Source organism: Anguilla rostrata, chromosome 13 (assembly GCF_018555375.3).
Source record: "Anguilla rostrata isolate EN2019 chromosome 13, ASM1855537v3, whole genome shotgun sequence".
Taxonomy (NCBI): domain Eukaryota; kingdom Metazoa; phylum Chordata; class Actinopteri; order Anguilliformes; family Anguillidae; genus Anguilla; species Anguilla rostrata.
The window spans coordinates 19,833,082-19,856,434 of NC_057945.1; the positions used below are offsets into that span (position 1 = coordinate 19,833,082).

At 44.3% G+C, this 23,353-nt stretch overlaps 3 protein-coding genes across 3 annotated transcripts; all 3 read left to right on the top strand.

Annotated features, from left to right (window-relative positions):
* Nucleotides 1-1,398: 1,398 nt before the first annotated feature.
* LOC135237134 (NSFL1 cofactor p47-like) lies at nt 1,399-7,027 on the top strand. Its single transcript, XM_064303919.1, has 9 exons — nt 1,399-1,743; nt 2,530-2,627; nt 3,173-3,244; nt 3,692-3,857; nt 4,901-4,996; nt 5,114-5,223; nt 5,444-5,581; nt 6,103-6,279; nt 6,492-7,027. The coding sequence occupies exons 1-9, from the start codon at nt 1,642-1,644 to the stop codon at nt 6,652-6,654; spliced, it is 1,122 nt and encodes a 373-aa protein (XP_064159989.1). The 5' UTR covers nt 1,399-1,641; the 3' UTR covers nt 6,655-7,027.
* Nucleotides 7,028-7,281: 254 nt separating this feature from the next.
* On the top strand, nt 7,282-17,289 carry LOC135237136 (sodium-dependent lysophosphatidylcholine symporter 1-like). The gene is made up of 14 exons (XM_064303921.1): nt 7,282-7,793; nt 7,993-8,112; nt 8,546-8,670; nt 9,085-9,217; nt 9,587-9,665; nt 10,125-10,273; nt 10,686-10,776; nt 10,932-11,047; nt 11,518-11,601; nt 12,058-12,141; nt 12,892-13,004; nt 13,173-13,316; nt 13,748-13,924; nt 14,618-17,289. Exons 1-14 carry the CDS (start codon nt 7,632-7,634, stop codon nt 14,724-14,726), a joined length of 1,686 nt encoding a protein of 561 aa, XP_064159991.1. The 5' UTR covers nt 7,282-7,631; the 3' UTR covers nt 14,727-17,289.
* On the top strand, nt 17,110-23,084 carry LOC135237135 (peptidyl-prolyl cis-trans isomerase FKBP1A-like). The gene is made up of 5 exons (XM_064303920.1): nt 17,110-17,288; nt 17,410-17,457; nt 20,874-20,986; nt 21,779-21,952; nt 22,415-23,084. The coding sequence occupies exons 1-4, from the start codon at nt 17,252-17,254 to the stop codon at nt 21,905-21,907; spliced, it is 327 nt and encodes a 108-aa protein (XP_064159990.1). The 5' UTR covers nt 17,110-17,251; the 3' UTR covers nt 21,908-21,952; nt 22,415-23,084.
* Nucleotides 23,085-23,353: the final 269 nt, after the last annotated feature.

Here is a 23,353-nt window from a genome sequence, read left to right on the forward strand (position 1 = left end):
ATTTCATAATTACTGGCACACTTGTTTTGTACACGCTTTCTTCACAAAGGATAAAAATACTGAGCCATCTCCTATAGTTTTTCTTTAGATTGGTAAACATTGGGAAGGGATCTTTGAATATTCCCCCATACAGAAAATTTCAAGCTCTTTCTGTTCCTTTGGTCTGCACTAGTGAACTGCCCTCTTCAATTCAAATCACAGATTTTAAACCTGTTCAGTTCTGGAAACTGCAATGGCCATTGCAAAACAGTAATTTTTTGGTCAGTTAAATATTTATTTTATTATTTTGAGGTATGATTCACATATTAGTGATTAGTTGTATATTGAGAATTCATACAAGATTTAGAGGTTAGTGTGAGTAACGGAAGGGAAGTAGTGACAAACACATTGTGCATTCACCATACACAAGATGGACAATGCAATAGTTGCAATAGAGTTTAAAAGATTTTTTCTGCCAAATTTTTTGAGAAATCATGAACTGCTGTCATGATTTAGGGTTGCAAGGCGAAGAGAATACCCAAACATTACTTTTCCTGGGGATTTGTCTCCAAAAATTTTGAATTGCTTATCAGTATGATGCTTCACTTAACACAGACTAAGGAATGTCCCCTTTTATGAGTTTCGGAACAATTCCAGGTGTGTGCTTTTCAGACGATTAATGTGACTGTAGCAAGAATGCTGTGTGAAATATGCTCTACAGCAGTGGGTTCACCTGTGACTGTTGTGTGGTGACACCATGTTGTACTGCTTCAGTCCACACCTCTACATTAAGCTGCTGTCACCCAGCGGCAGCAGATTATGTCTCTAAATTCCTTGTTTGAACATCTGAGGAGTTTCATGTTGCAAAATTAAGCAATGAAGGCATTCTTTACTAGACTAGATATGTGATGTAATAAAATAGAAATTGGACACCAGAAGCAGAATTCCTGAGGATAAATTTAAAGCTGCTAAAGTATGTTTGCTGAAGAATGGTGGCCATCCTGCCTTATCTGTGCCTTGTTTCAAATACAGAATATCTGAGTCAGCAACCCTGGTTCTGGTGTGCCAGTGATGTTTCTGGTTTTTGTTCCATCCAAGCTGAATTGCAGCAACTGGGTTGATTTTTAAGAGCCTGAGCCAGAATGGTGAACCACCATGTACCTCCAGCACATGGTCATCTGTAATAATCAAGCCAGATAATTAACAAAATAACAGTATGTCGTTATATGTTTGGATGTAGTAAAAACCAGGAACATCTCTGGCTCTCCATGACCATGGTTCCCTAACCCTGGTGCAGAATATGCCTAAAGCAACTTCGTAAAAAAACTTAAATCAGGATTATCAGTTATCCTGTGAATATTAAACTACAATTCCCGATAAACATCACTGTAGTTGGTGCAGTTCTCTTTTATGTCAGCTGAGTGGTGCGAGTTCAGTATATTCGCACTTCTTACCACTACTGCAAGGTTGAGGGATCATAAAATCGTAAAGTTGACACGAATACTGATTTTTAAACGCTATTTAATTTGTATTTTATTGGCTACGTTAGTGTTTTCTTTGCGTTAAATAATTTGAGATTTGAGCGGAACTAAGGTAGTCAAGTAGCTGAATTAGTTGGTTTCCCTCAGAAAAGAAGGAATACACTTGCTGTGTCATTTCACAATGGCGGACCAGGAGGAGGCCGTGAGGGAGTTTGTAGCTGTAACTGATGTTGATGAGGAGAGAGCGCGCTTTTTCCTTGAGTCAGCTGGATGGGATTTACAGGTAGGTGATAAAGGCTTCATATTGTAAACAGAGGGACGTTAGACGGTTCTACACAAGCGTGTCAGTGGTCCCGTGTAGCGGCTAGGTTGGTGTGCTACGTTAGCTAGCTAGCTAGCTAGCTAGCTAACTAGTAGCTGTGTTAGCTTTATAATTGGCTGACTCGCCTGGCCTTCGTCACATCATCACACTGCCTATTTGATATTACTCGAATATTTTTACGTTAGGATCAGCTTATCTGATGTAACGTTATCGATACATTCTTTTTATCATAGCAAATATAGTACAATGGAAGTGCTGCACCGGTTACAGTTGGCTAGTTGCCTAAATAACAGCGAAGTGTTGATAAGGTTTTTGGGTTGTGTTAGCTTGTTTATCTGATTAAATATTATTTCTTAGTTCTACTTTGTTTGAGATTCATTCAATTGTTATTGTGGCGTTCTTGGCACACAGTAGTTTAAAAGCAGATAACTAGCTGTACATGAATCCACTGAGAAAACCAGGGCAAATGTGGGGGAAGCTTTTAAATTGGCCATCCCTAACATTACATTGCAAAAAATGAAACGTGGATAGACTAATGGAAGACACACAAACACTTGGTTGAAAATATGGTTTATATGGTCATGCAGTTTCATGGAAAGGCAGTTGAAGAAAGTGGATTTTTACCGATACGGCTACTGTCTTGGATAAATAAAACACTCGTCACTAGTTTCTTTGTAGAATGCTAGTGTCACAGTATCTCTTCTTGCTTAGCATTTGGGAAATTCACAGAACTCTGCTTGTGTTTAGCTCGCCTTGGCTAGTTTCTTTGAAGACGGTGCCGATGATGACATTGTGACTCTTCCTCAACCAGAAGGATCTTCACTGTTGCACCCTGTTGGTCCAAGGTACTCTGTGCATGCATTTTCATAATTCCTTCTACCGTAAAAATTAAAATGAATATATGTGGAAAATTCCAGTTTAATCCTTGCGAGAACATTTTAAACTTTTACTCAGTTCTTATCCTATAAACCTTTCATGGTATTCACCTGAAAATATAATACTGCTATCATTATCCCCCGGGCCTAATATTAGTCATAGTGCTAGCGGTGCTGTTCTTGTATGTCTGGTACTGTTCCTGTATGTGTGTTTTAGAATCACTAATGCCAAGATCATACACAGTACCTCACCATACTGCCCTGATGAGTATTTCTACAAAGGAACCGTGCATTTGGATTTAATTTAGATTTACATTATAGATGACATACAGTATTCTCACAGAAAATGTTTGTCGAAGTCTCAGGAAGATCATGATGTCACTATCTGTGCTTGTATTTTAAACACATAAGCAGCTCCTACATAAAAAACACCATGCATCAGAAAAGTTGGTTCACTGTACTGTTTGTCCCCTTAAGTGTTAATATAATTGTGCTGCTCTTCCTATTTTGTACAGGAGCCAGCCCAGAGTGACTTCCTTCAGGGATCTGGTCCAAGATCAGGAGGGTGGTGATGAGGAAGGGCAAAGGTCAGGATCATTCCTATTCATTTTATAAAGGTTGGAATGGGCCATCTCTCTCTGTCCCTCACCTCTCTTGCCTAAACTGCCCCATTCCCTCTTCTGCCTCTTCCTTTGTGGGCAGTGCTCAGTCGAGTCTATAGTGTACACTCTGCTGCGCCTTGGTGGCTGTGTTGTTGGACTGTAGTTTGAGTCAATAGATTATTCCACCGTTCTGGAATATTCTCTCCCACAATGCGTTCTTTTCACTCTCTTTGAATGTGCGGGGTCCTTTTATCAGGGTCTGGTGCCCCTGCTATATCTCTGCAAGTGTATGTGCTGGTGAGTATGACCAGGAAAACGCACTCCCTTCTGAGGCTCAGTAACTGTTTCATTTATGCAAGATCTCTGGTTTTAAACTGTGCGGTATTGGCTGAATTGTTCTCTGTTGGATTTGACCTGATACCCGTCGTGCAGGTTTTACGCTGGGGGGTCGGAGCGCAGCGGCCAGGAAATTGTTGGCCCTCCCAAGAAGAAGAGCCCCAACGAGGTGGTGGAGGAACTGTTTAAGGGAGCCAAGGAGCACGGGGCCACACCTGTGGAGAGGGCAGGGCGGGGCCCTGGAGAGCCCAGTGGGTCACGGGTACGTGGGAGGGAGTATTCATTTACTGCCACACCTCCCCTTACAGGCACCATGTACACACACACCTCCACGTACAGGCACTATGTACACACACCCACACCTTCCCTTACAGGCACCATGTACACCCTCACCTTCCCTTACAGGCACCATGTACACCCTCACCTTCCCTTACAGGCACCATGTACACCCTCACCTCCCCTTACAGGCACCATGTACACCCTCACCTTCCCTTACAGGCACCATGTACACCCTCACCTTCCCTTACAGGCACCATGTACACCCTCACCTTCCCTTACAGGCACCATTTACACCCTCACCTCCACTTACAGGCACCATGTACACCCACACCTTCCCTTACAGGCACCATGTACACCCACACCTTCCCTTACAGGCACCATGTACACCCTCACCTTCCCTTACGGGCACCATGTACACCCACACCTTCCCTTACAGGCACCATGTACACCCTCACCTTCCCTTACAGACACCATGTACACCCTCACCTTCCCTTACAGGCACCATGTACACCCTCACCTCCACTTACAGGCACCATGTACACCCTCACCTCCCCTTACAGGCAGCATGTACACGCACACCTCCACTTACAGGCACCATGTACACCCTCACCTCCCCTTACAGGCACCATGTACACCCTCACCTCCCCTTACAGGCAGCATGTACACCCTCACCTCCCCTTACAGGCAGCATGTACACGCACACCTCCACTTACAGGCACCATGTACACACACACCTCCACTTACAGGCACCATGTACACCCTCACCTCCACTTACAGGCACCATGTACACACACATCTTCCCTTACAGGCACCATGTACACACACACCTCCACTTACAGGCACCATGTACACACACATCTTCACTTACAGGCACCATGTACACACACATCTCCACTTACAGGCACCATGTACACCCTCACCTCCCCTTACAGGCACCATGTACACACACACACACACCTCTTTACTGACAGCAGTGTGTGTAGCCGTTTTTGTGCGCAGTCCTGATCTCTCGTTCTGTGTTTGCAGCCGTTTGTGGGCGGAGGCTATCGTTTGGGTGCCGCCCCTGAGGAGGAGTCTGCCTACGTGGCGGGAGACAGACGACGTGGTGACCCTGCTCAGGACGTGAGTGCCTCCCACTTCCCCTCCATCTGTCCATCTTCTCCTTTACTCCCCCGCTCTCGCTTCCCTCCGATTTACCCATCACTCTTCTCGTTTCAAATTGCTTATTCGTTTCGGCAGGTGCATGTGGTCCTGAAGCTGTGGAAATCGGGGTTCAGCCTTGATGACGGCGAACTCAGGAACTACTCTGACCCCGGCAACGCCCACTTCCTGGAGTCTGTGCGCCGGGGGTAAGTGTGAGCTGGAAGGAGAGGACAGGGCCTGTTCCATTGTGGTTTCAATGTAAAGTGATGGAGAAGGTGATTCTCTTTTGGTTTAAATATAATGTGACAGGGAAGTTGATTCACTGTGGTTTAAAAGACACATCCTTCTCTCTTCCTATGCTCCTGTCCCTCTCTCACTTTTACCCTCTCTCTCCCTTCCTCCCTCTGTGTCTCCCCCATCTCCCAGAGAGATTCCTCAGGAGTTGAGGCAGCTATCTCATGGAGGGAAGGTGAATCTGGACATGGAGGATCACCGTGACGTGGAGTTCTCCAAGCCCAAATCTGCCTTCAGGGCGTTTGGTGGGGAGGGGCAGAAACTGGGCAGGTGAGGGTGGGGCCTGGGACCGGACTGGGTGGGGCCAGGGACCTGACTGGGTGGGACCAGGGGGAGGAGTGCTTTGAGGTGAAGACGAAGTGTCTTCTCCCCAGTAGAATCTCTTCAGTCTGACACAAGCAACTCAATCATACGGCTTGTCCCTCGGTGAAGTCAGCATTTGCGGTCTCTGTAAAACACTGTAGTAGTGCTGTATGGCCACACGAGGGCAGTAATTTGTAAGTGTAGGTGGTGGCCCTAGGGAACAAACAGCCACTTCTTTACAGTTACTTTTCAGAGAAGTGCTTTAAAAAATTTTTAAAAAAAAAGATTATTTTTTTTAATGTAAGGTTAAGGTTTTCTAAAATTTCTGTACACACTAATTGATAACCAATAACATGTATTGTTATTGTTTAGTGGATAATTTGGTGTAGCAGGAGGGAAACAGCTGTGGTAGCTGTCTGTATTAGCTTTAGCCCTTGAACACGTCTTATTGTAAGTGAACATGCTCTTCCCCCCTCATATACACGCAGTTCAGCCCCCCCTCTGATTCCACCTGCTGGATTATTGGGTGGCCAGCAGGACCAGGCAGCCATCGAATCGCAGGCCAGCGCCTCTGTTGCCCTTGACAACACTCAACCAGTGACCAGCATCCAGATACGGCTGGCTGATGGAGGCCGACTGGTGCAAAAATTTAACCACAGCCACAGGTGAGCCTTGCCTGTCTCTGCATGTCCCTCCCACATGAATAAACTAACATACGCACATGCGTGTGCATGTACACGCATACACACACACACACACAATCCATCAGCATTTAAGGTGTAATACTTTCAAGAGAGAACCTGGAATATCATCCGCCTCATGTTTTGTTTCTTTATTTTTCTCTTCCTTTCTTTATGTCCCGTGTCCTGCCCACCAGAGTGTCAGACGTGAGGGAGTTTGTGGCAAGTGCTCGACCTGCCATGGCCGCTGTGGAGTTTGTGCTGATGACTACGTTTCCCAACAAGGAACTGACAGACGAGAGCCAGACGCTGAAGGACGCCGGCCTCCTGAACGCTGTTATCGTGCAGCGGTTGAAGTGAGGTTGCCCCAGCCCCCCGCTGGCGGGACTGAATCACGGGGCTGATCCCCGCAGGAATATTGGCCCCCGCTGGCTCTGCTGACCAGGTGCACCTGATTCCTGCAGGATGTCAGCCCCCTGCTGGCTCGGCTGACCCACAGCACCCGGTTGCCACTGAAGACACAAGCACCACAGGATATACATTCCTGTTTTGTAACTTCCTGTACAGTACTGTGTGTCCCCCCTCATAGGTTTGTGAAACAGCATAGTTGTCTTCCAAGAGGAGGGGGTGAATTTGGGTTTCATCTTGTTGCCGAGGAGAAGTTGAGTGAATACTTGGTTGACTTGGCTGATTGTGAATAGAAATAATAAAGCTTTTTTTTACCTCTGGTAAATTGTTTGTTTTTGTCCCATCACTGTAACACAGTAATACTCTTAGTAATGTTTAAAGGTTTACTTCAGAAGTAGATGAAGCTTCCCTGTCTCTCTCCTCTCAAGTCCGGGGATTTGACTGCACTCATTTTCACTGTCTATCATAGAGAACACTTAGCCACAACAAGACTGTTATTAGTGATTAGTAAAAATATGAAATATGACAGTTCAAATTTATCACACCATTACTTTTTTCACAAAGCGTATGACCCTGCTGGTGCAGGAGTACTTGAGCAGGACTGAAGGCGTGTCTCTGTGGCTGCTGCAGGTGTGTGCGCTCCTCTCTTTGTTAGTGCTGGGGGTAATTACAGCCCTGCATTACACCTGTACACTGCGTTCTGTCTCGTACTGGAGGCCACACCACTGCTCAGGCGATAGCACCAGAATCGCGCTGTGGGTGTGTCCCGCACGCTTGCCCCGCCTCTCTGCATTTCAGTAGAACCGGTCTCTGGAGGGCCCGGATTACCAGGGATGAATATGGAGTTTCACATGACCCCCTGCTTCTGATCATTTCGGCCCCAGTGAAGAGAGACGGAGGTTGTGACTGCAACTGCGGAATCCTCCGGAATGAGACAGTGGCCACGGTCGTACCTGGACAGGACGGGTGCAAGGGCACAGGGGGCCGAGGGAGGAGGTGGGAGTGCCACCCTGGGGAGCCTTTCGGAAGAGCGGGCTCCCAGCCGCCAGGATGCAGGCAGTACAGAGGACAGCCATGTGGCCATAATGCCCGTGAGCCACTGAAGTTTATCGGATTCTTTCTGGACTCCGCGTTACTATGTATTACAGTAGACACTTTCATCATATTCTGCTAAATTAGCAATATTATTTATACTGTATTAAACTTTTCTTGTATTGTCAATTGCTCGGTTTTTGCTGATGCGTTTGTAGTAGTTTGTCGGGATGACGGCAGCCATTCTCCTGTGTGTAGAAACCAGCGCACATCCGCTTGGTCACGAAGCTGTGCTATGCGGTCGGGGGAATGCCCTGTCAGATGACCGGCATTGCCCTGGGCTTCAGCTTACAGATCTTTCTCCTGGATGTGGTACAGGTGAGCGCTCACCTGAGCCTCCTTACCTGTCCCTGCTCACCTGTCTGTCAGTCTGCACACCTGTCTCTGCACAGTGCTGGAGACTGAGCATGGAGCAGAGGCTGATTTCTATTTATTTACAGGTTTGCTTTCAAATATGCTTTTATCTGTATAATTACTGTTTGCATCCTAGTTAATGTGAACATGCACACTTCACCATGTTCCTCAGAATAGCTACACCTGGACTTTGAACTCTCAACCATCAGAATTTTGAGCACGACTTTGTGTTTTACCCCTCCCATTCTCCCCTCTCATCGAGATCATGCATTTGAAATTCAGTCTCGTTCATATCCTCAAACAGACTTCTGTTGGTCTAACCAAGCTTTGTTAAGTCATCACGTTTGTTAGCTCTCAGTGCTGAATGCACTTGTGTTGTGTTGCTCGTGCCTTACAGCTGGATGCCCTCTATGCTTCCCTGGTCCTGTTCCTGGTGCGGGTCTGGGACGCTGTCACTGACCCCCTGGTGGGGTATCTGGTCAGCAGGAGCACCAGGACAAGCATTGGAAAGCTCTTTCCCTGGTAGGTGGCGAGAAAGGAGGGGCCTCGGTAGTGGATGTGGCCAAAGTACTATGGGTGACTTTGGGAACACATATGGTGTTCAGCTGTGGAGCTCATTTGCTAATCTTTTTTTGTTGTTGTAATTGCTTGGGCTGTTATTTGGTCTTTTATAAATAATCTACTTGTTTTGTGCTTTGTTGTAGTTACTGTGGTTTTTATAAAGGCTGTTATAATCACTGTGGATCTTTTAATACTATTGCTTTTGTTCTGCTTTTGTAATATTGCTGTTGTTATAAGGGCTGTTACAGTCACTGTGGTTGTTATTGGACTGTTGTAATTATTGTGCTGTTGAAATTTCTGTGGTTGTTATAAGGGCTGTTACAGTCACTGTGGTTGTTATAGTACTGTTTTAATTGCTGTGGTCGCTGTCCTCAGGATCCTGTTCTCCATGCCTTTGAGTGTGTTCTTCTACATCATGATGTGGTTCACACTGCAGGGCTCCAAATATCCAGTGTTGAGTTTCTTCTGGCAACTCAGCATGAGCTGTCTGTTCGAGGTCTTCATGAGTGTAAGAGCCCCTCTTCACCCCTTTGCCATTGGTTCACAATAATTTCTCAAAATGTTCTGCATGCTCCTGACCCTTTCCTCTGTTGTGGTTACCCAGTTGCCCTGTGCATCCTTTGTCACCATGGTTACCATATCCCATGCAATTCTCACCATCCTCGGTTACCTTGGATACTGTGTCTGCTACCTTCAGTAGACAGTGTTGCCGTGGTTGCCGTGTCCTCTACTATTCACTCAGTGGTGTCACCATGCCGAATGTATCTGCCTATTCCTTGCTCAGCAGTGTAAACTATGTGAACTGCGCTTCATTCCATTCAGAATTGCTGTGCTTGCTGAGTCCTGTTTCTGATTCTTGAGTCTCTGTGCTCTGCAGTGTTACCATGTCCCCTACACTTCCCTCAACATGTTCTTAGGAGGCAGCCAGAGGGAGAGAGACTCTGCTACAGCCTACAGTGAGACGCCTTCCCTCTACCTTCCTTTCAGGCTGTCTTTCAGTAAAATATTATTAATGTATCTCAGATTTACACATTATCAGACAATGAGACAGCTGTGCTATAAAGCAGTCTAATGGTTGGCAGTGTGCGGTTACGTATAATATGAAGGTCAGGAGTGTGTGCTATGATGTAATATGAAGGTTAGAAGTCAATTGCTTAGCCATGCAGACAGAATTCATCAATATACCTCCTCATAGCCTTTCCTGGGAAATTCCAACTCTGTTGGACTGTTATGACTGGGCCAGAATCTGGAGTCAGAGGTCAGATGTCATAGGTCAGGCATGGACAGAACTGTTAAGATCTCAGGTTCATGTCTTTGCATGGTTGGCTTGTGATGCTTCCTCACCTGTTTTTGCTCTCCCTCTGTCTCAACCTTTCTCCTTCTGCCTCCTCTCTCTCTTCATCTCTGGCTTTCAGGAATGGGAGCAGAGGTGTTTGCCATGCTGGTGGGGGCAGTGATTCAGGGTCAGGTTGTAAGGGTTTATAATGCTGAGAAGGACCAGGCGTGCAGACAATACAACCACCTGCCCCAAAATACCCAAGCCACTGACACGCTGCGGGAGACGGTATATCCCCTAAAAACACCCCTCACTCTGATTCCCCCAAAACACCACCCCCCACCCCCCACCCCCCACACAAATTCCAACAATAAAACACCCCCCACACCGAAACTCCCTACATAAGAGGGCACACTCTTCTTACCCCTGCATGGCACCTAACCTGTTTTCAGTCCAGCAGGTTATGAACATACTTGCAAAACCTTCATTGTGGGAGTCAGAGTAGCATTTCTCTGTCTCAGGCATCTCCAGTTTCCCTGTAATTACTGCTCTTTATTCAGTCAACAGGACATTTTTTAAATGTTCTTGTGTTTCTGTGTGTGTGTACACACGTGTGTGTTGTGTGTGTGCGTGTGTACGCGCGTGTGTGTGTATGTCTGTGTGCATGTGCATGTGTGTGTATGTATGCGTGTGTGTACAGAGAAAGGCCTTTGTGATCTCTGCTATGGTGCTGGGGGGTCTGCACTTCTTGTGCTGCATGCTGCTGTTCCTGGGGGTGAGGGAGCAGATGGGTGAGTCTTGGGGGGAGGTGCTTAGCAAGGTAAAGGCACAGCTTTCGTTTGTAGTGACATGAGTCTATTATTATATGATATTAATTATATAATAACATTCTCTTGTGATGCGCATGGTTATAGGTGAGTTTTTGCTTTACACATGTTCCGCACAGCTCCCACCTCCTCCGAGGCACCGGAACACAACCCGTCTGGCGCAAAGATGCTGCTAAGACACACCCCTTACCTGCGCCTCGTCCTTGGCTTCCTCTTCGCCTCTCTGGCCTTCCAGGTAAACTCAGCTCCTCCAGGTGATCTGCTAACACACTCACCGCCTCCAGGTGAACAGGCAGCAGGCACCTGCTACTAAGGGGGCTCATTCTGTTTAACAGCAACTAGACATTGCCCTTAATGCTTAATTCAGTGAGAGTTTTAGTCTTGGTTCATTTGCATACACCTACACGTGTTCAGGGGGTGGGTGGACCAAACTAAATGAGGAACATTGCATTTGAAAATGTGCTCATTAAAACTTTTTTCAATGTTAAGCTATATGTTAAGCTATTTGTGCTCAAACAACATAAAGGCAAGCTTAATATGCATGATATGAATTCAGAGGACAGGTAAAACTATTAGACACACGTATATTTGTCTGAAAAAAATGATTTTTCTGCATTGCCTGAAGCAGGTTGTGCTTCGGTGACTACGTGTCCTTTGATTAAAAATACTGAGGCCAGTCTCACTTTGACTTCTCCCCTGCGACAGATGTCCCTGGGGAATCTGGCCCTCTTCTTTACCCTTGATGCGGAGCTGGGTGGCTATTTCCAGTACTACATACTCATCCTGCTGGTAAGCCACACCTCTTTCCACAGCTGTTCGCCAGGCTATGCACTGGAATTTTTCTCATCAGCATTTTTCTGAATGTGCTAAATGAGTCTGTGCTGTGCCCAGGCAGCCAAAAACAGGCTTCATTTTTGAAGCTCACTTTCTGGTCTTGTTGAGTGCCAGTGCGGTTTTCTTCAGTATAGGGCTTTCAATATATTCAGTATAGGGCTTAGTGGATGGCCCGGACCTGGCTCAAACTTCATGACCATATAAGGCTGCCCCCTTTTCCCTACTGTGCAGTCTAGGCGGCGGGACAAAAACTGCACTTCCTCAGTTTCGCAGCGCTTTCTGCAAGCCCATTGAAAGTCAATGGATGACGTCAGTCACTTTGTCCTTTTTCTACAGTCTATGGCTGTGAGACAGATGAGTAGGACTCTCTAACCTCTGACCTCAAACCCCCCTCTATATTGCTTTGCACAGGTGACAGCCACCATCTCTGTTCCAGTGTGGCAAATGCTTCTGGTGCGGATCGGCAAGAAGACCACCATGTTCATTGGCATGATGGTGAGTGTACAACCCGGTGGAATAAATGAGTGTTCACACAGGAAGAGGGATGAGTACTATGAGATTATGTTGCAATATTAGTGCAATGTTTGTTTTTTTACTTGCCAGCCAACCCGGGGCTGGAAATATCCAATTGCCATCCCAATCTGGAATGTGCAACTTTTTCCAAATGCAGCTGCGTCCCATTTGCAAACCAATTCAGATCACAGGTTCCACTTCGAAACATGTCTTGTCCAACATCTGCTTCTTTTTTCACATGGCAGACCACAGCTATGCACGCACAGACAGGGGTCGGAGGAAGACCTCTCATACGCAGCTTTGACTTGCGGCCTTATGAGTGCCCTTTTCGATTGGGGGGGGGGCGGGTCACTCAAGAGCAAAGAATCACAGATCCTATCTAACTGAACCCTCCTGTACCCTGGGTGATGCAGGCGCCAATTGTGCGTCGCCCAAGAGAGCTACCAACCACAATCGGTGCTAGCATGGTCTGGATTCCATCGAAGGCCGTGAGCCATCCATGCGCCATGGTGCCTTACGACTCTTTGCTGTCTACATATTAATGCTCTGTGTGATTATGTGTGTTCCTGTAAGCCTGCATAATAATGTTAGTTATCTGTGCATATGATGTCTACATATTAATATTAGGTGTGACTGTGATTCTGTAGTTCAGTGTATTAATGTTATTTTGATTATGATTCCGTAGGTCTACATATTGATTTTATCTGCAAATATGATTCTGTGTTGCTGTAGGTCTATATTCCGCCTCTGGTTCTCATTCCCTCTGTGCCCAGTAACTTGCCAGTCTACATGGCCATGTCAGTTCTGAGTGGCTCCAGTCTGGCCACACTCTTCCTGCTGCCCTGGTGAGACATATCCCCAGTGAGTGCAGGGCCAACAAGCCCCACCCACTATTGCATTTCTGCAACAGCATTCAGCCCTATGGTTCACTTCAGTCATTTTATTGGCCCCGAGTAGTCACCAGGTCATCCTGAAGTGCTCTTACTGGTGACCTAACCGTGTGCCCCGAGCAGGTCCATGCTGCCAGACGTGGTGGATGACTTCAAAGTGAAGAACCCAAGCTGCACAGACCTGGAGCCCATGTTCTTCTCCTGTTATGCCCTCTGCAACAAATTTGGAGCGGGTCTGTCTGTGGGCATCTCCACACTGACCCTGCAGTGAGTCCTTCTGCTTTTCTGTCTGTCCCTCCTGACCTGGCACTGCTGATTGGCCCTGGTTGGGCAACGCAAACTATGCCCCCACCTCCCCTCCACTTATCTCAGGACAATTTTTACATCTTACTATTATTGAAATGCATCGTCCAGCACTAGGAACGACCCTGCTGGCTATTTCACTAAAATAATTGGAGATAAGCAAAACTTTTTGCTGTGTAGTGCACCCACAATTCTTCCTCCTGAGCTTCAAACCTAAAACCTTTTGGTTAAAAGGCTCCTTCCCCCAAATTCTAAACCATCCCATCTCCATATGCCCCATCCATACTACCCATACCCACTACCAACACATGTCTAATGCTCCAGTGTGATATTTCTTTTGAACCAGTGTGCTGTTGCTTTTGCCCCAGTGTGACACTATCTGCCCTTTGCCCCAGCTTTGCAGGGTATAAACCTGGCCTGTGCAGCCCCAGTCCTGATGTGGTCACCACCCTGCGGATCCTGCTGGGCCCAGTGCCCCTGTCTCTACTGCTTGTGAGTCTGCTGTTCTTCTACCGGTACCCCATCAATGAGGCTCGGCGCCAGCAGGTGGCCACAGAGCTGGAGACAGCAGTGTGAGTTGGCTTCCCCCTCAGCTCCCACCTCTCTCTGACACATTATGTATACTGCTTCACCATTAACAACAGTCAAGCAATACTTCATTTTACCATTTTATGGAAATTAATTTATTTTCCATTTCCATGCCTAAGAAAACAATTGCAATACAAAATATAAAAATATACAGTATAAAACATAAAAATACCATATCAACACATCAAAACTAAATTTTTGTGGTTTTTAAGCTCATGGCTCTCTCTCTATGTGCGTTGGTGAAGGAATGTTCTGACTATTTTCCCTAGTACTACTATCTCTTCAAGGGCCTATGGCTCAGGCCCAAGGATGTGCAGCAAGACACAGACTAAAAGCAGAGCGCTATTGCCTCTGGGATACACTGTTCCATGAGACACAGATAAATGATACATTAATTGTCTGCAACACAACGAATGGCTCATATACTGTATGTTGGTTACACAACACTCCATGTATTAGTTATACAGGTTAAGTGAGTGCACATGCATATCAACACATTGTATAGAAATAATTGCTTATTTGTATCAGAAAACACAATCACACGTTGTGTACAAATTTAAACTTTCACCACAGGGAAAATCACATCCATAAACAGTAGCTGTTGCGTTTTTAACACCATAGTCTCTCAGCGGCAGTGTGTCTGTAGCTACTTTTTTCATATCCTTCTGTCTGGATAGGAAGGAGGCCACCAGCTCTGCATGCCTCAGAACACCACTGGAGCCCAGTCATCAGTCACTCGGGTCCAGCCTCAGGACAGACCATGGCTCTCAGCTCACCTGGGTGTAGTCTGAAATCAGATTCCAAATCACAGCCAGGCCCCAGTGATGAGATTTTAATGCTGGAGTGAGTCCTGCAGTGCTGGGTCAACACAGCTCTGTATCACAGCTCAGGAACACAGCACAACAAACTGTGAAGCAGGTCTACACTGAATGCATTCACATGCACATGCACACAAACAAAATAAGTTTACCTGTTTTAAATTTTACAGAAATCTAGTGCTCAGGTCAACAGCCATGCAGACGTTGTGTGGGTGTTACTGTATGTCAGGAAGAAGGTACCATGTCAGCTGAACCATTTATGAAAATTTGTAGGAAAATATAATTATGGTGGGCATAGTATATGCAACTTTTTGTCTAAGCTAAGGGAAAATGTTCAAAATTATTACATTTACAATACTACTTTGTATTGTACTTCATATTTGAGTTTTTCGTCTATTGAGTTTGGTTTCTGAATGTGAATATTTAACAGGCATAATTTTGTCTTGCCTTTCCTTTTGACTCTGTCCTGCATGGACTCAAACTAACATTACTTGTAAAATGAAGACACAAAGGCCTTAATGAAGAAATCAAATGTCCTCCACTCTTGTCCTATACTCATATTAAAGGTTCTGTGATTCATTATGTAGTAAGAGATTCTGCTACTGCATAATCAATCACATATATTTATGTATATTATTATCTACTTTGTATAGCCAATTGAAAACCCTGTTCGTTTTTTCTTGCATTTAAAATGTCCATTAAGACACGTGAAAAAGATGTATACTTCTCCCAAAAAAAGAATCTAATTTAGCTTGTGTAAAGCTTGTGTAAAGTATTCCATTTGGAAACAAGAGAGCTGGTAGTTTTACACAGCTTGCCAGTTCTGGCACGGCAAGTTCAGTTCTGATTGGCAGCCCAGTGCATGGACACATAAGGATGTATTTTTTCAGGCAAAAGTCACAAGGCTGTAGAAGGGATTAACAAATCTGTAAGTGGTTTCCCAAATCTGGAGAATACATTCACAAATCAGTACATGGTTTCCCAAATCTGTAGAATGGGTTCACAAATCTGTAAATTATGTGAGAATACATGCAATTACAGTTTCAGAATTGCAAAAGACAACTACAACCTCTCAAATCAACTAGGGCAACTTACAACCTCTGAAATCAGCTTTGTACAACCTCTTGATTTTTGCACCAAATTTTTCAGTATACCAATTAGCAAAAATTGTAAAATGGGATTAGTAACTGTGCTAAAGCTAATGCTCTGCAGAGGAGGGTCAATGCCTGTTCTTCCAGTCAATCAGACGAGCGGGGGATGACGCTGTACTGCAATTACTCTTAATAAATGAACCTGCTGGCTATAGCCAAATCCTAAAATATAACAACTCGCAACAAGGTATGCAACTCACCTGTGGAGAACCACCCTAGATTGTCTTAGATTCCAAATTATTGCTACAGTTAACCAAGTCCAGGTAAATTATTTTAATACAGCATTAAATTAACATTGCATGTATTGTGCACTCTGATGTAGCTATCCGTTCCCTGATGAAATAAGACATCATGTTCTTCTGGGCAATCTACCCTCCTGCCATATTCTATTTAAAAGTTCTATAAACACTTCTAAAGCTATATTACTTAGATTATTTAACATTATGTAACAAACTTCTCTAACAGGAGATGTTAACCCAGATTTCTTAATTGCTCTTCTCATCTCTTCTAATGAGAACACTGTATTAATGGTGTCTTCCCCATGGCTGTATCTCTGAAGTTCTGAGAGAAATTGAAGTAGCAATGGACTAGGTCCCGTCATGTGATGAAGCTGTGAAGCTACTATGGTTGTCTCAAGAGCCTGTTACAAATTTCATCGGTTTTGTTCTTAACCAATCAGAGATCAGTTCGCCTAGGCATCGCATTCATAATTGTGAATTTTGGTCATAATTTTCTCTATTCTGTTCTGCCTATAAAATTATCTGATCCCGGAAAAATGTCAAATGTAATTTCCTGCTTCTGTTGATTACCACAATGTGAGCTTTTGGCTCCTACTTCGCGCTGGAGCGAGTTCGATGGATTTCTACAACACTCATAGGACAAACATGGCATACTCATCACTATTTCCGGGCCGTGGCAGCCATCTTGCGATGGTGCCACATGCGGAAGTATCGTATTGAATAAAATAGAATAAAACCACATTTCCCTTCTAGTTCTTTATTGGTATATAACAATGAACCCTTTAAAGAAGTTCAGTGGTATATAAAATGATTGGGACCCGATTGGGACACTCGAGGGAGGGAGGTCACAAAGGTCGGTTTCCGGGGCACGGAGGAGATGAGGTGGTAGTGGAGGAAAAGGGGATACATTACTGTCTAGCTCCGCCCACCCTCTTCAGTTCCTCGCTCTATGGCACCCACCATAGACCACTCACAGAACCGCATGATCCCACCCCACCCATCCATCGCTCCCATTCAAGTCTTTATTTTCCGGCATCGAAGGCGCAGCTTCCGCTGGTAGCTTGTTAGAGGAACCGAATTGGAGAAAAATATCAAAGAACAAAATGGGAGTCGAGGTTGAGACGATTCATCCGGGAGACGGTAGGCATCATTTTATGTATACATTCCCGGTCGTTTACACGATATATTGTATCCCTTTAACGCCAGGCATTTTTCTAACCTTGACAAGTGGCTACCTCTAGTTTCTTTGTGCCTTTTACAGGAAAAACTTTTCCCAAACCAGGACAGAAGTGCGTGGTGCATTATGTTGGTGAGTAAGCATGTTAACGATCTAGCTAACCGATAGTTGGCTAACTAGCTCTCTGGTTTGCGTGCTAAACTGCAATGCAAATGATTGATTCGCGGCCGTTTACGCGTGTGCACACAAACCGACACCAGACAGCGTTGGTGTTCCTGCGGAATTGAATGAACTTGGCTAAACGTCGATCTTGCACGTTCGCCTGGTCTCCTCCCTTTGCTGGATCAGCCGTTTGAAGTCTGAACCTCCTGAGCATTACCGTGTTTGTTTGGTAAAACAAAAGGGGAGTTTTTATTCGTCTGTCTACCTTTTGTAGCAATTATTTGAATGGACCTTTTAGCAAATTAATTTTATTTGTAAACCTGGGGATCGCAAACAGCATTCCTGACTAAGTTTTTTTTATTTAATTTTTATCGTATAGGAGTTGTAGGATTCTACCCCGTAAATTCGAATTATTTGGTAACGTTAGACGGGCTGAATGGCAAACTTGAGATATCCACGATCGCATAATGTTACTTACGCACAATTCTAGAAAGATTCGTTTTGTCTGATCTTAGCAACTCTGTTTTGGCGTATCGGGTTTTCTTAATTAAAATATTTTGGTAAACTATATCTAATTTATAAGACGGTTGCATAATGATGGAGCCATCTCATGGGGATCATTCTATTGGCTTAAAAAAAAAAAAAAATTATCTGTCCTGATATCTTCGGTACTTGTCTGACCCGGAAATCGATCGAAGTCCGCCATTTTCAATGATATTCCTAGGTCTCATTCCGATCGCTTGTTTATTTTGTATTTTTATTAACAAAAACAAATACAAAACAGAGGGGATACGTACAAAGAAATACACACATCAACACTAGGGGGAAATACAATTCTATATAAGATTTTCTAACAAAATGGGAGTCTTCGCTGTTTCAATCACTTTTTGTTTTAAAGAGGGCGGTATTGAATCAATGCTCCATCTCGTTTATGAAAAAATAAAGCAACGTTTCTTGGCAGAAAATGATCATTTATGAATATGATATGTATCTATTAATATTACAAGATGTATCATATATGCACGACTGAACATATCTCTATGATTTTGCAAAAGCCCAAACAAGTTTCCCAAACTCTGGGAAACTATAACAAAAGGTACAATTCAGGTCAATGTCTTTCTTAATAATAATTTTTAAGAAGTTTTAGTTTGGTATATTCTATGAATACGTTTAAATGAAACTTCCTTAATCTTGTTTGTAATCAAATGTAGATTAGGAATAGGCCAGACCCTTTTCCATATCACACCATCCACAAACTGATTCCCTTAAAAAAATACATATGGTAATGTAACATTATCTTTCTGGTGCAGAACTATAATAGTGCTAACGTTGTTACGGGATTGGAAAGAACAACAGCTTTCATCTATGGGAGAACATATTTGAGGGCAGCTGTTTGCTAAAGATCCTTGGTAAATTTCTAAATAACATACAGATTCCAGAAGGTATTGCACCAAAGACCTTTGTATAATCTCCAGGTGTTACTGGGATATTATACTGTATCAAAAAGAAACCATCTGCTTTAAATAATTGATCCATCCCGATCGCTTATTTTATCCATCCTGTTTACACATTTATAAGATGGCCTTTAAACTACGTCCACACAATGATATGGTGTTATCACAGCATGGTGTTATCAGCAGATGGCTCATTAATAAGTAATTACTTTTATTTAGAGGAAACTGCTTCAGGGAGATGAGAGGATGTGTTTAGAAGAGCGTGGTGTCTGGAAATGAATAGGCTAATTGGGAAAATGCAGGATGAGGCACGGTGTAATGATATATACACTTAAGTGTGCGGTTTTTCATAATGCTGATGGTTCAGCGTGATTTAGTCATGGTGAATCTCACTTATTGCAAGATGACTGGTTCATCTACAAACATCATGGAAACGCATACATCTGTCTGATTTCTTTATATATAGAACCTCTGAGATATATGAACAGTTTGGAAATGTCGGTTATTTGAAACTGAAATACTGGCAACTTGGGAAGTGGTGTAGTGGTGTTAAAATAAAGTCTGTATTGAACCAATAATCAAAAGGGGAAAGCAAGAGCTCAATGGAGCATTTCTCATTTCACTTTTCCAAATAATAGCCAAAATATCCTTTTCAGTAACCAGTTGTTTAGCTTGTTTTGCAAAACATTTGGTCGTATCATTCGCTGATTCTCACATTTTATGCTCCATGTTTAATTTAGTACACTTATAAATTAAGAGACATAACTTTTAGAACCTGGTGTCACAAGCCATTTTTCTCTCACTATTGAAACAAAGTAAGCCCATGATATTGTCTTACCTGCATATTATTATGTTTAATGTACATGGACAAGGCATGCCCGTCAAACAAACATGACAAGTCTGGCACCGTGTAGTTCCTTTTGAGTGACTCCTCCTTTTTGCATTCATCATATGAAATGGAATCAAACTGACGCAGGTTCATTCTGTCTGTGGTCTGTAGGTATGCGGCTGGAAGCCCTGGACAATAAGTGAACGCCCTCATCCTTACTGTCTCACTGATAGATGGCCAACTCTTCTCTCTGCACTCACTGATCAGCTGCTGTCATGTTAGCTGTAGAGCGATGGCGAGCGCAGGAAAGACTGCAGACCCACCAAACGGTGTTGGAAAGTAGCTAATGTCTGCTCCAAAAAAAATAGCTAGATTTGTCGCTAGGTTTTTAAAAATAAAGTCGCTAAAAGGGTCTGAGATGTTGCTAAATCTAGCAACAAAGTTGCCGAGTTGACAACAGTGCCAGAAAGTCCCTCTCCTGTGCCATTTCCTGTTTCGTCCAAGCGTTGCTGCAGCTTAACTTGGATCTGCAAATGCCTGCGTGGCATGGTGCTAGATATGGTTAGCCTATATCCTCACGAGTAAACTGGCCTTTCGAAGTATTTAGATCGGAGTGTGGTTAGGGGTGTAGAAATGCACAAAATGACTTCCTAGGTAACCTTTTTTTTTTTTTTTTTTTTTTTTTTTTGTGTGCATAGGCTCAAGTATACTGCCCCACCACCTGAATAAAGTGCACTAATTGCATATCCCTTTTTTGAGCACATGATCGGAAGATTACATCATTTTTCCTGAGGCTGAAGCCAGTTCCCTAGGCCAGCTTCTGCCCATGGGTTGTTTGATAAATGTCCCTGCATGAAAGACAGTTGGGCCCAGCTATCCCAGCACTTCATGGAATCTCATCATATTATTTCCCAATACAATATAAACGCAACCAGAGAATTGGAAGTGGTTTGATACATTTTGATAAGCATTTTTAAACACACTTCCCAGCCTCCCTCCTTCCAAATGTGAGTGTCTGCTTCCTGACCTTAAAGGGAAAAAGAAACCGAGATTAAACCCTTGTCAGTGGTATGATGAATGTCTATTCTGTTCTCCCCACCCAGGATGCCTGACAAACGGAAAAACGTTCGACTCCTCCCGGGAACGAAACAAGCCATTCTCGTTTAAGATTGGGAAAGGGGATGTGATCCGGGGCTGGGATGAAGGCGTTCAGCAGGTATGGTGGAGGGGCCGAGGTGGTTCTGCGAATCACTTCGGTGCTCTGACGATCAATGTGGACATAACCATGGATCGCCATTAGCAAAGCTAGAGCAGTCCAGCGTGTGGCGGAAAGCATTAGACACTTCAGATGCGCATTAATGACTAACGGGCTCTGCGGGCACCTCTCAGAGCAGCGGCTTTTCCCTCCTCCAGGAGACCGGCTGTGGTGTGTGTAGTCATAGTGATTGCTGACTGAGGGCTTATGGGATGGCTCAGAAATCCCACTTGGGTGTGTTTTGGGAAAAGATTTGTTTTATATGTGCCTCGGTCTTTGTTTGCATAGGATGATGCGAACAAGGATGCTCAGATAAACGATCCTCTCATTCATAAATAAGGAAACCGTATTGGGTTCCATGCATTAAGCCAGTTCCACAGTGGAATATCATGCACTATTAAAACTAGGCGTGGTCTTTCCACAGTTGGAGTTTGGTGCTCTAGCGCTGCATGAAAGAGCTGCAAGGGTTGCTAATACACAGCCACTCCTCAAAAATAAACAGAACATAATGGTGGAATGAACGTTCCTCCCATGTGCCGAGCTAGTTTCCCCAGTGAGCCATGAGAATATGAAACTGGAATGCAGACATGCTGGTGTTTTGGGTTTGGGCTTTAAACCTGAGGGGAACGGGGTTGAGGACCGGGGTTTGGGTTTGCAGTGCAGGTTCAGCAGGCTTTGAATAGCGTCACCTCTAACAGACCTGCGCATTAAACACTGTGCTCCCCCTCCACGGCTCGGCCATCCCTTCTACAGATGAGCGTGGGGCAGAGGGCCAAGCTGACCTGCTCTCCCGATTACGCCTACGGGAGTGAGGGGTACGCTCCCATCATCCCGGGCAACGCCACCCTCGTCTTCGACGTGGAGCTCCTGAGGATTGAGTGAATCCCGTCCTGCCACCCCGTCCCACCACCACGTATTGCTTTTTTGGTAGGTTCCTAGCAGTCTTGTATTACCTTACAGAATCCAAATGCTGTATGGTAATAATATTAATTGGTACAACTGGATGTTGATAGGTTTTAGGATAATTTAGTCCTCACGATGTTAAACTGTTAACTGTATAGTTTTATTTGTATCCTCCTGGGGATTCAAACCTATTACCTTTTGTATTCTGGTCCAGATCAGATCAGATCCCCTCTCAATCAGTCTCTGTAGATTTCCTATGTCATGCACAGTATTATCACTCGGACATATATAAATATTGGTAGAACAAAAAGGAAATGGCCAAAAGAAGTGTCATGAATGATGTGGACCAGCCCACCTTATTAATATGACGATGAGGCCGCACAGGTTGTCTCCGGTATGAGCTGGCGCTGCTACATTCAGCTCAGTCTCCTTATTTCAGGTCTGAATTGCCACTGAATCCATAGTTCTCCCCCTCTCCTCTCATAGGTTGGCTCCTACCATGTGAAGACACTGGGTTGATTCTGGGGGAGAGATGCAACTGATGCTGAGTGGGGCTCGAGTCTTTTTCTGCATTTTCATCACTTACCTGCTGGATTAAAAAAAAATAGAAAACTGTCAGTGACGCCCAACATATTTCCTAAAAGTGTGGGCCACAACCTTACGATTATTTTAATTGGAACGTTTTTTTTCTTCTTCCTACTTTCTTTGTGTTTTTCTTTGCCTTAATCCCATGAAATACCACAGACATGCTAAACTCTTCTTTTTGTATCTAAATATCATTTAAATGGCACTTGACTACTTTAAGTTGATTAGAATCTGTATGTCCACTCATGTAATTAGGCAACCTAATGCCGTCCATTTCAAGTGAGGCTACAACCCCCCTCCTCTGCCTGGTCTCTCACCCTATTCAGCCGAATACATTACTGCCTAAATGCACCTCACTGGCATCATATTTTCTGTCCTGTTGCATCATTTTCCCAGCACACATTAAGTGTGTACATGCACACGTTATAAATTGGTGTTTCTGCAGAATAGGAATCCTGTTACCCAAGGGCCTGATGAATTTCCCACCCCCTCTATATATCACCTGAATTTGCTGTGATGTATATTTTTCAGATGCCAACTTTGTAACTTCAGTAAATTTTTACAAACTGCACTCGACTGTTGTGATCTTGCTTGTTGCCACTGGAAACGTGGGTCTGGCTGCATTGCCAGTGTACGAGAGCCCGTGGGTGAGATGAGCACAATGGAATATTACCAGAGCACCGCTCAATGGGAGAATCTCATACTAGCATGCATCATTGCAGCTCAGTGCTATAGGACTAAGTGGTCGTGTGCTGCAAGGTCTAATATGTGCAGATTCACTCACTTTAAAATCTCCCAGATGGCCTGGCCTGTTCACTGAGCTGAGATGTAGATTGTACA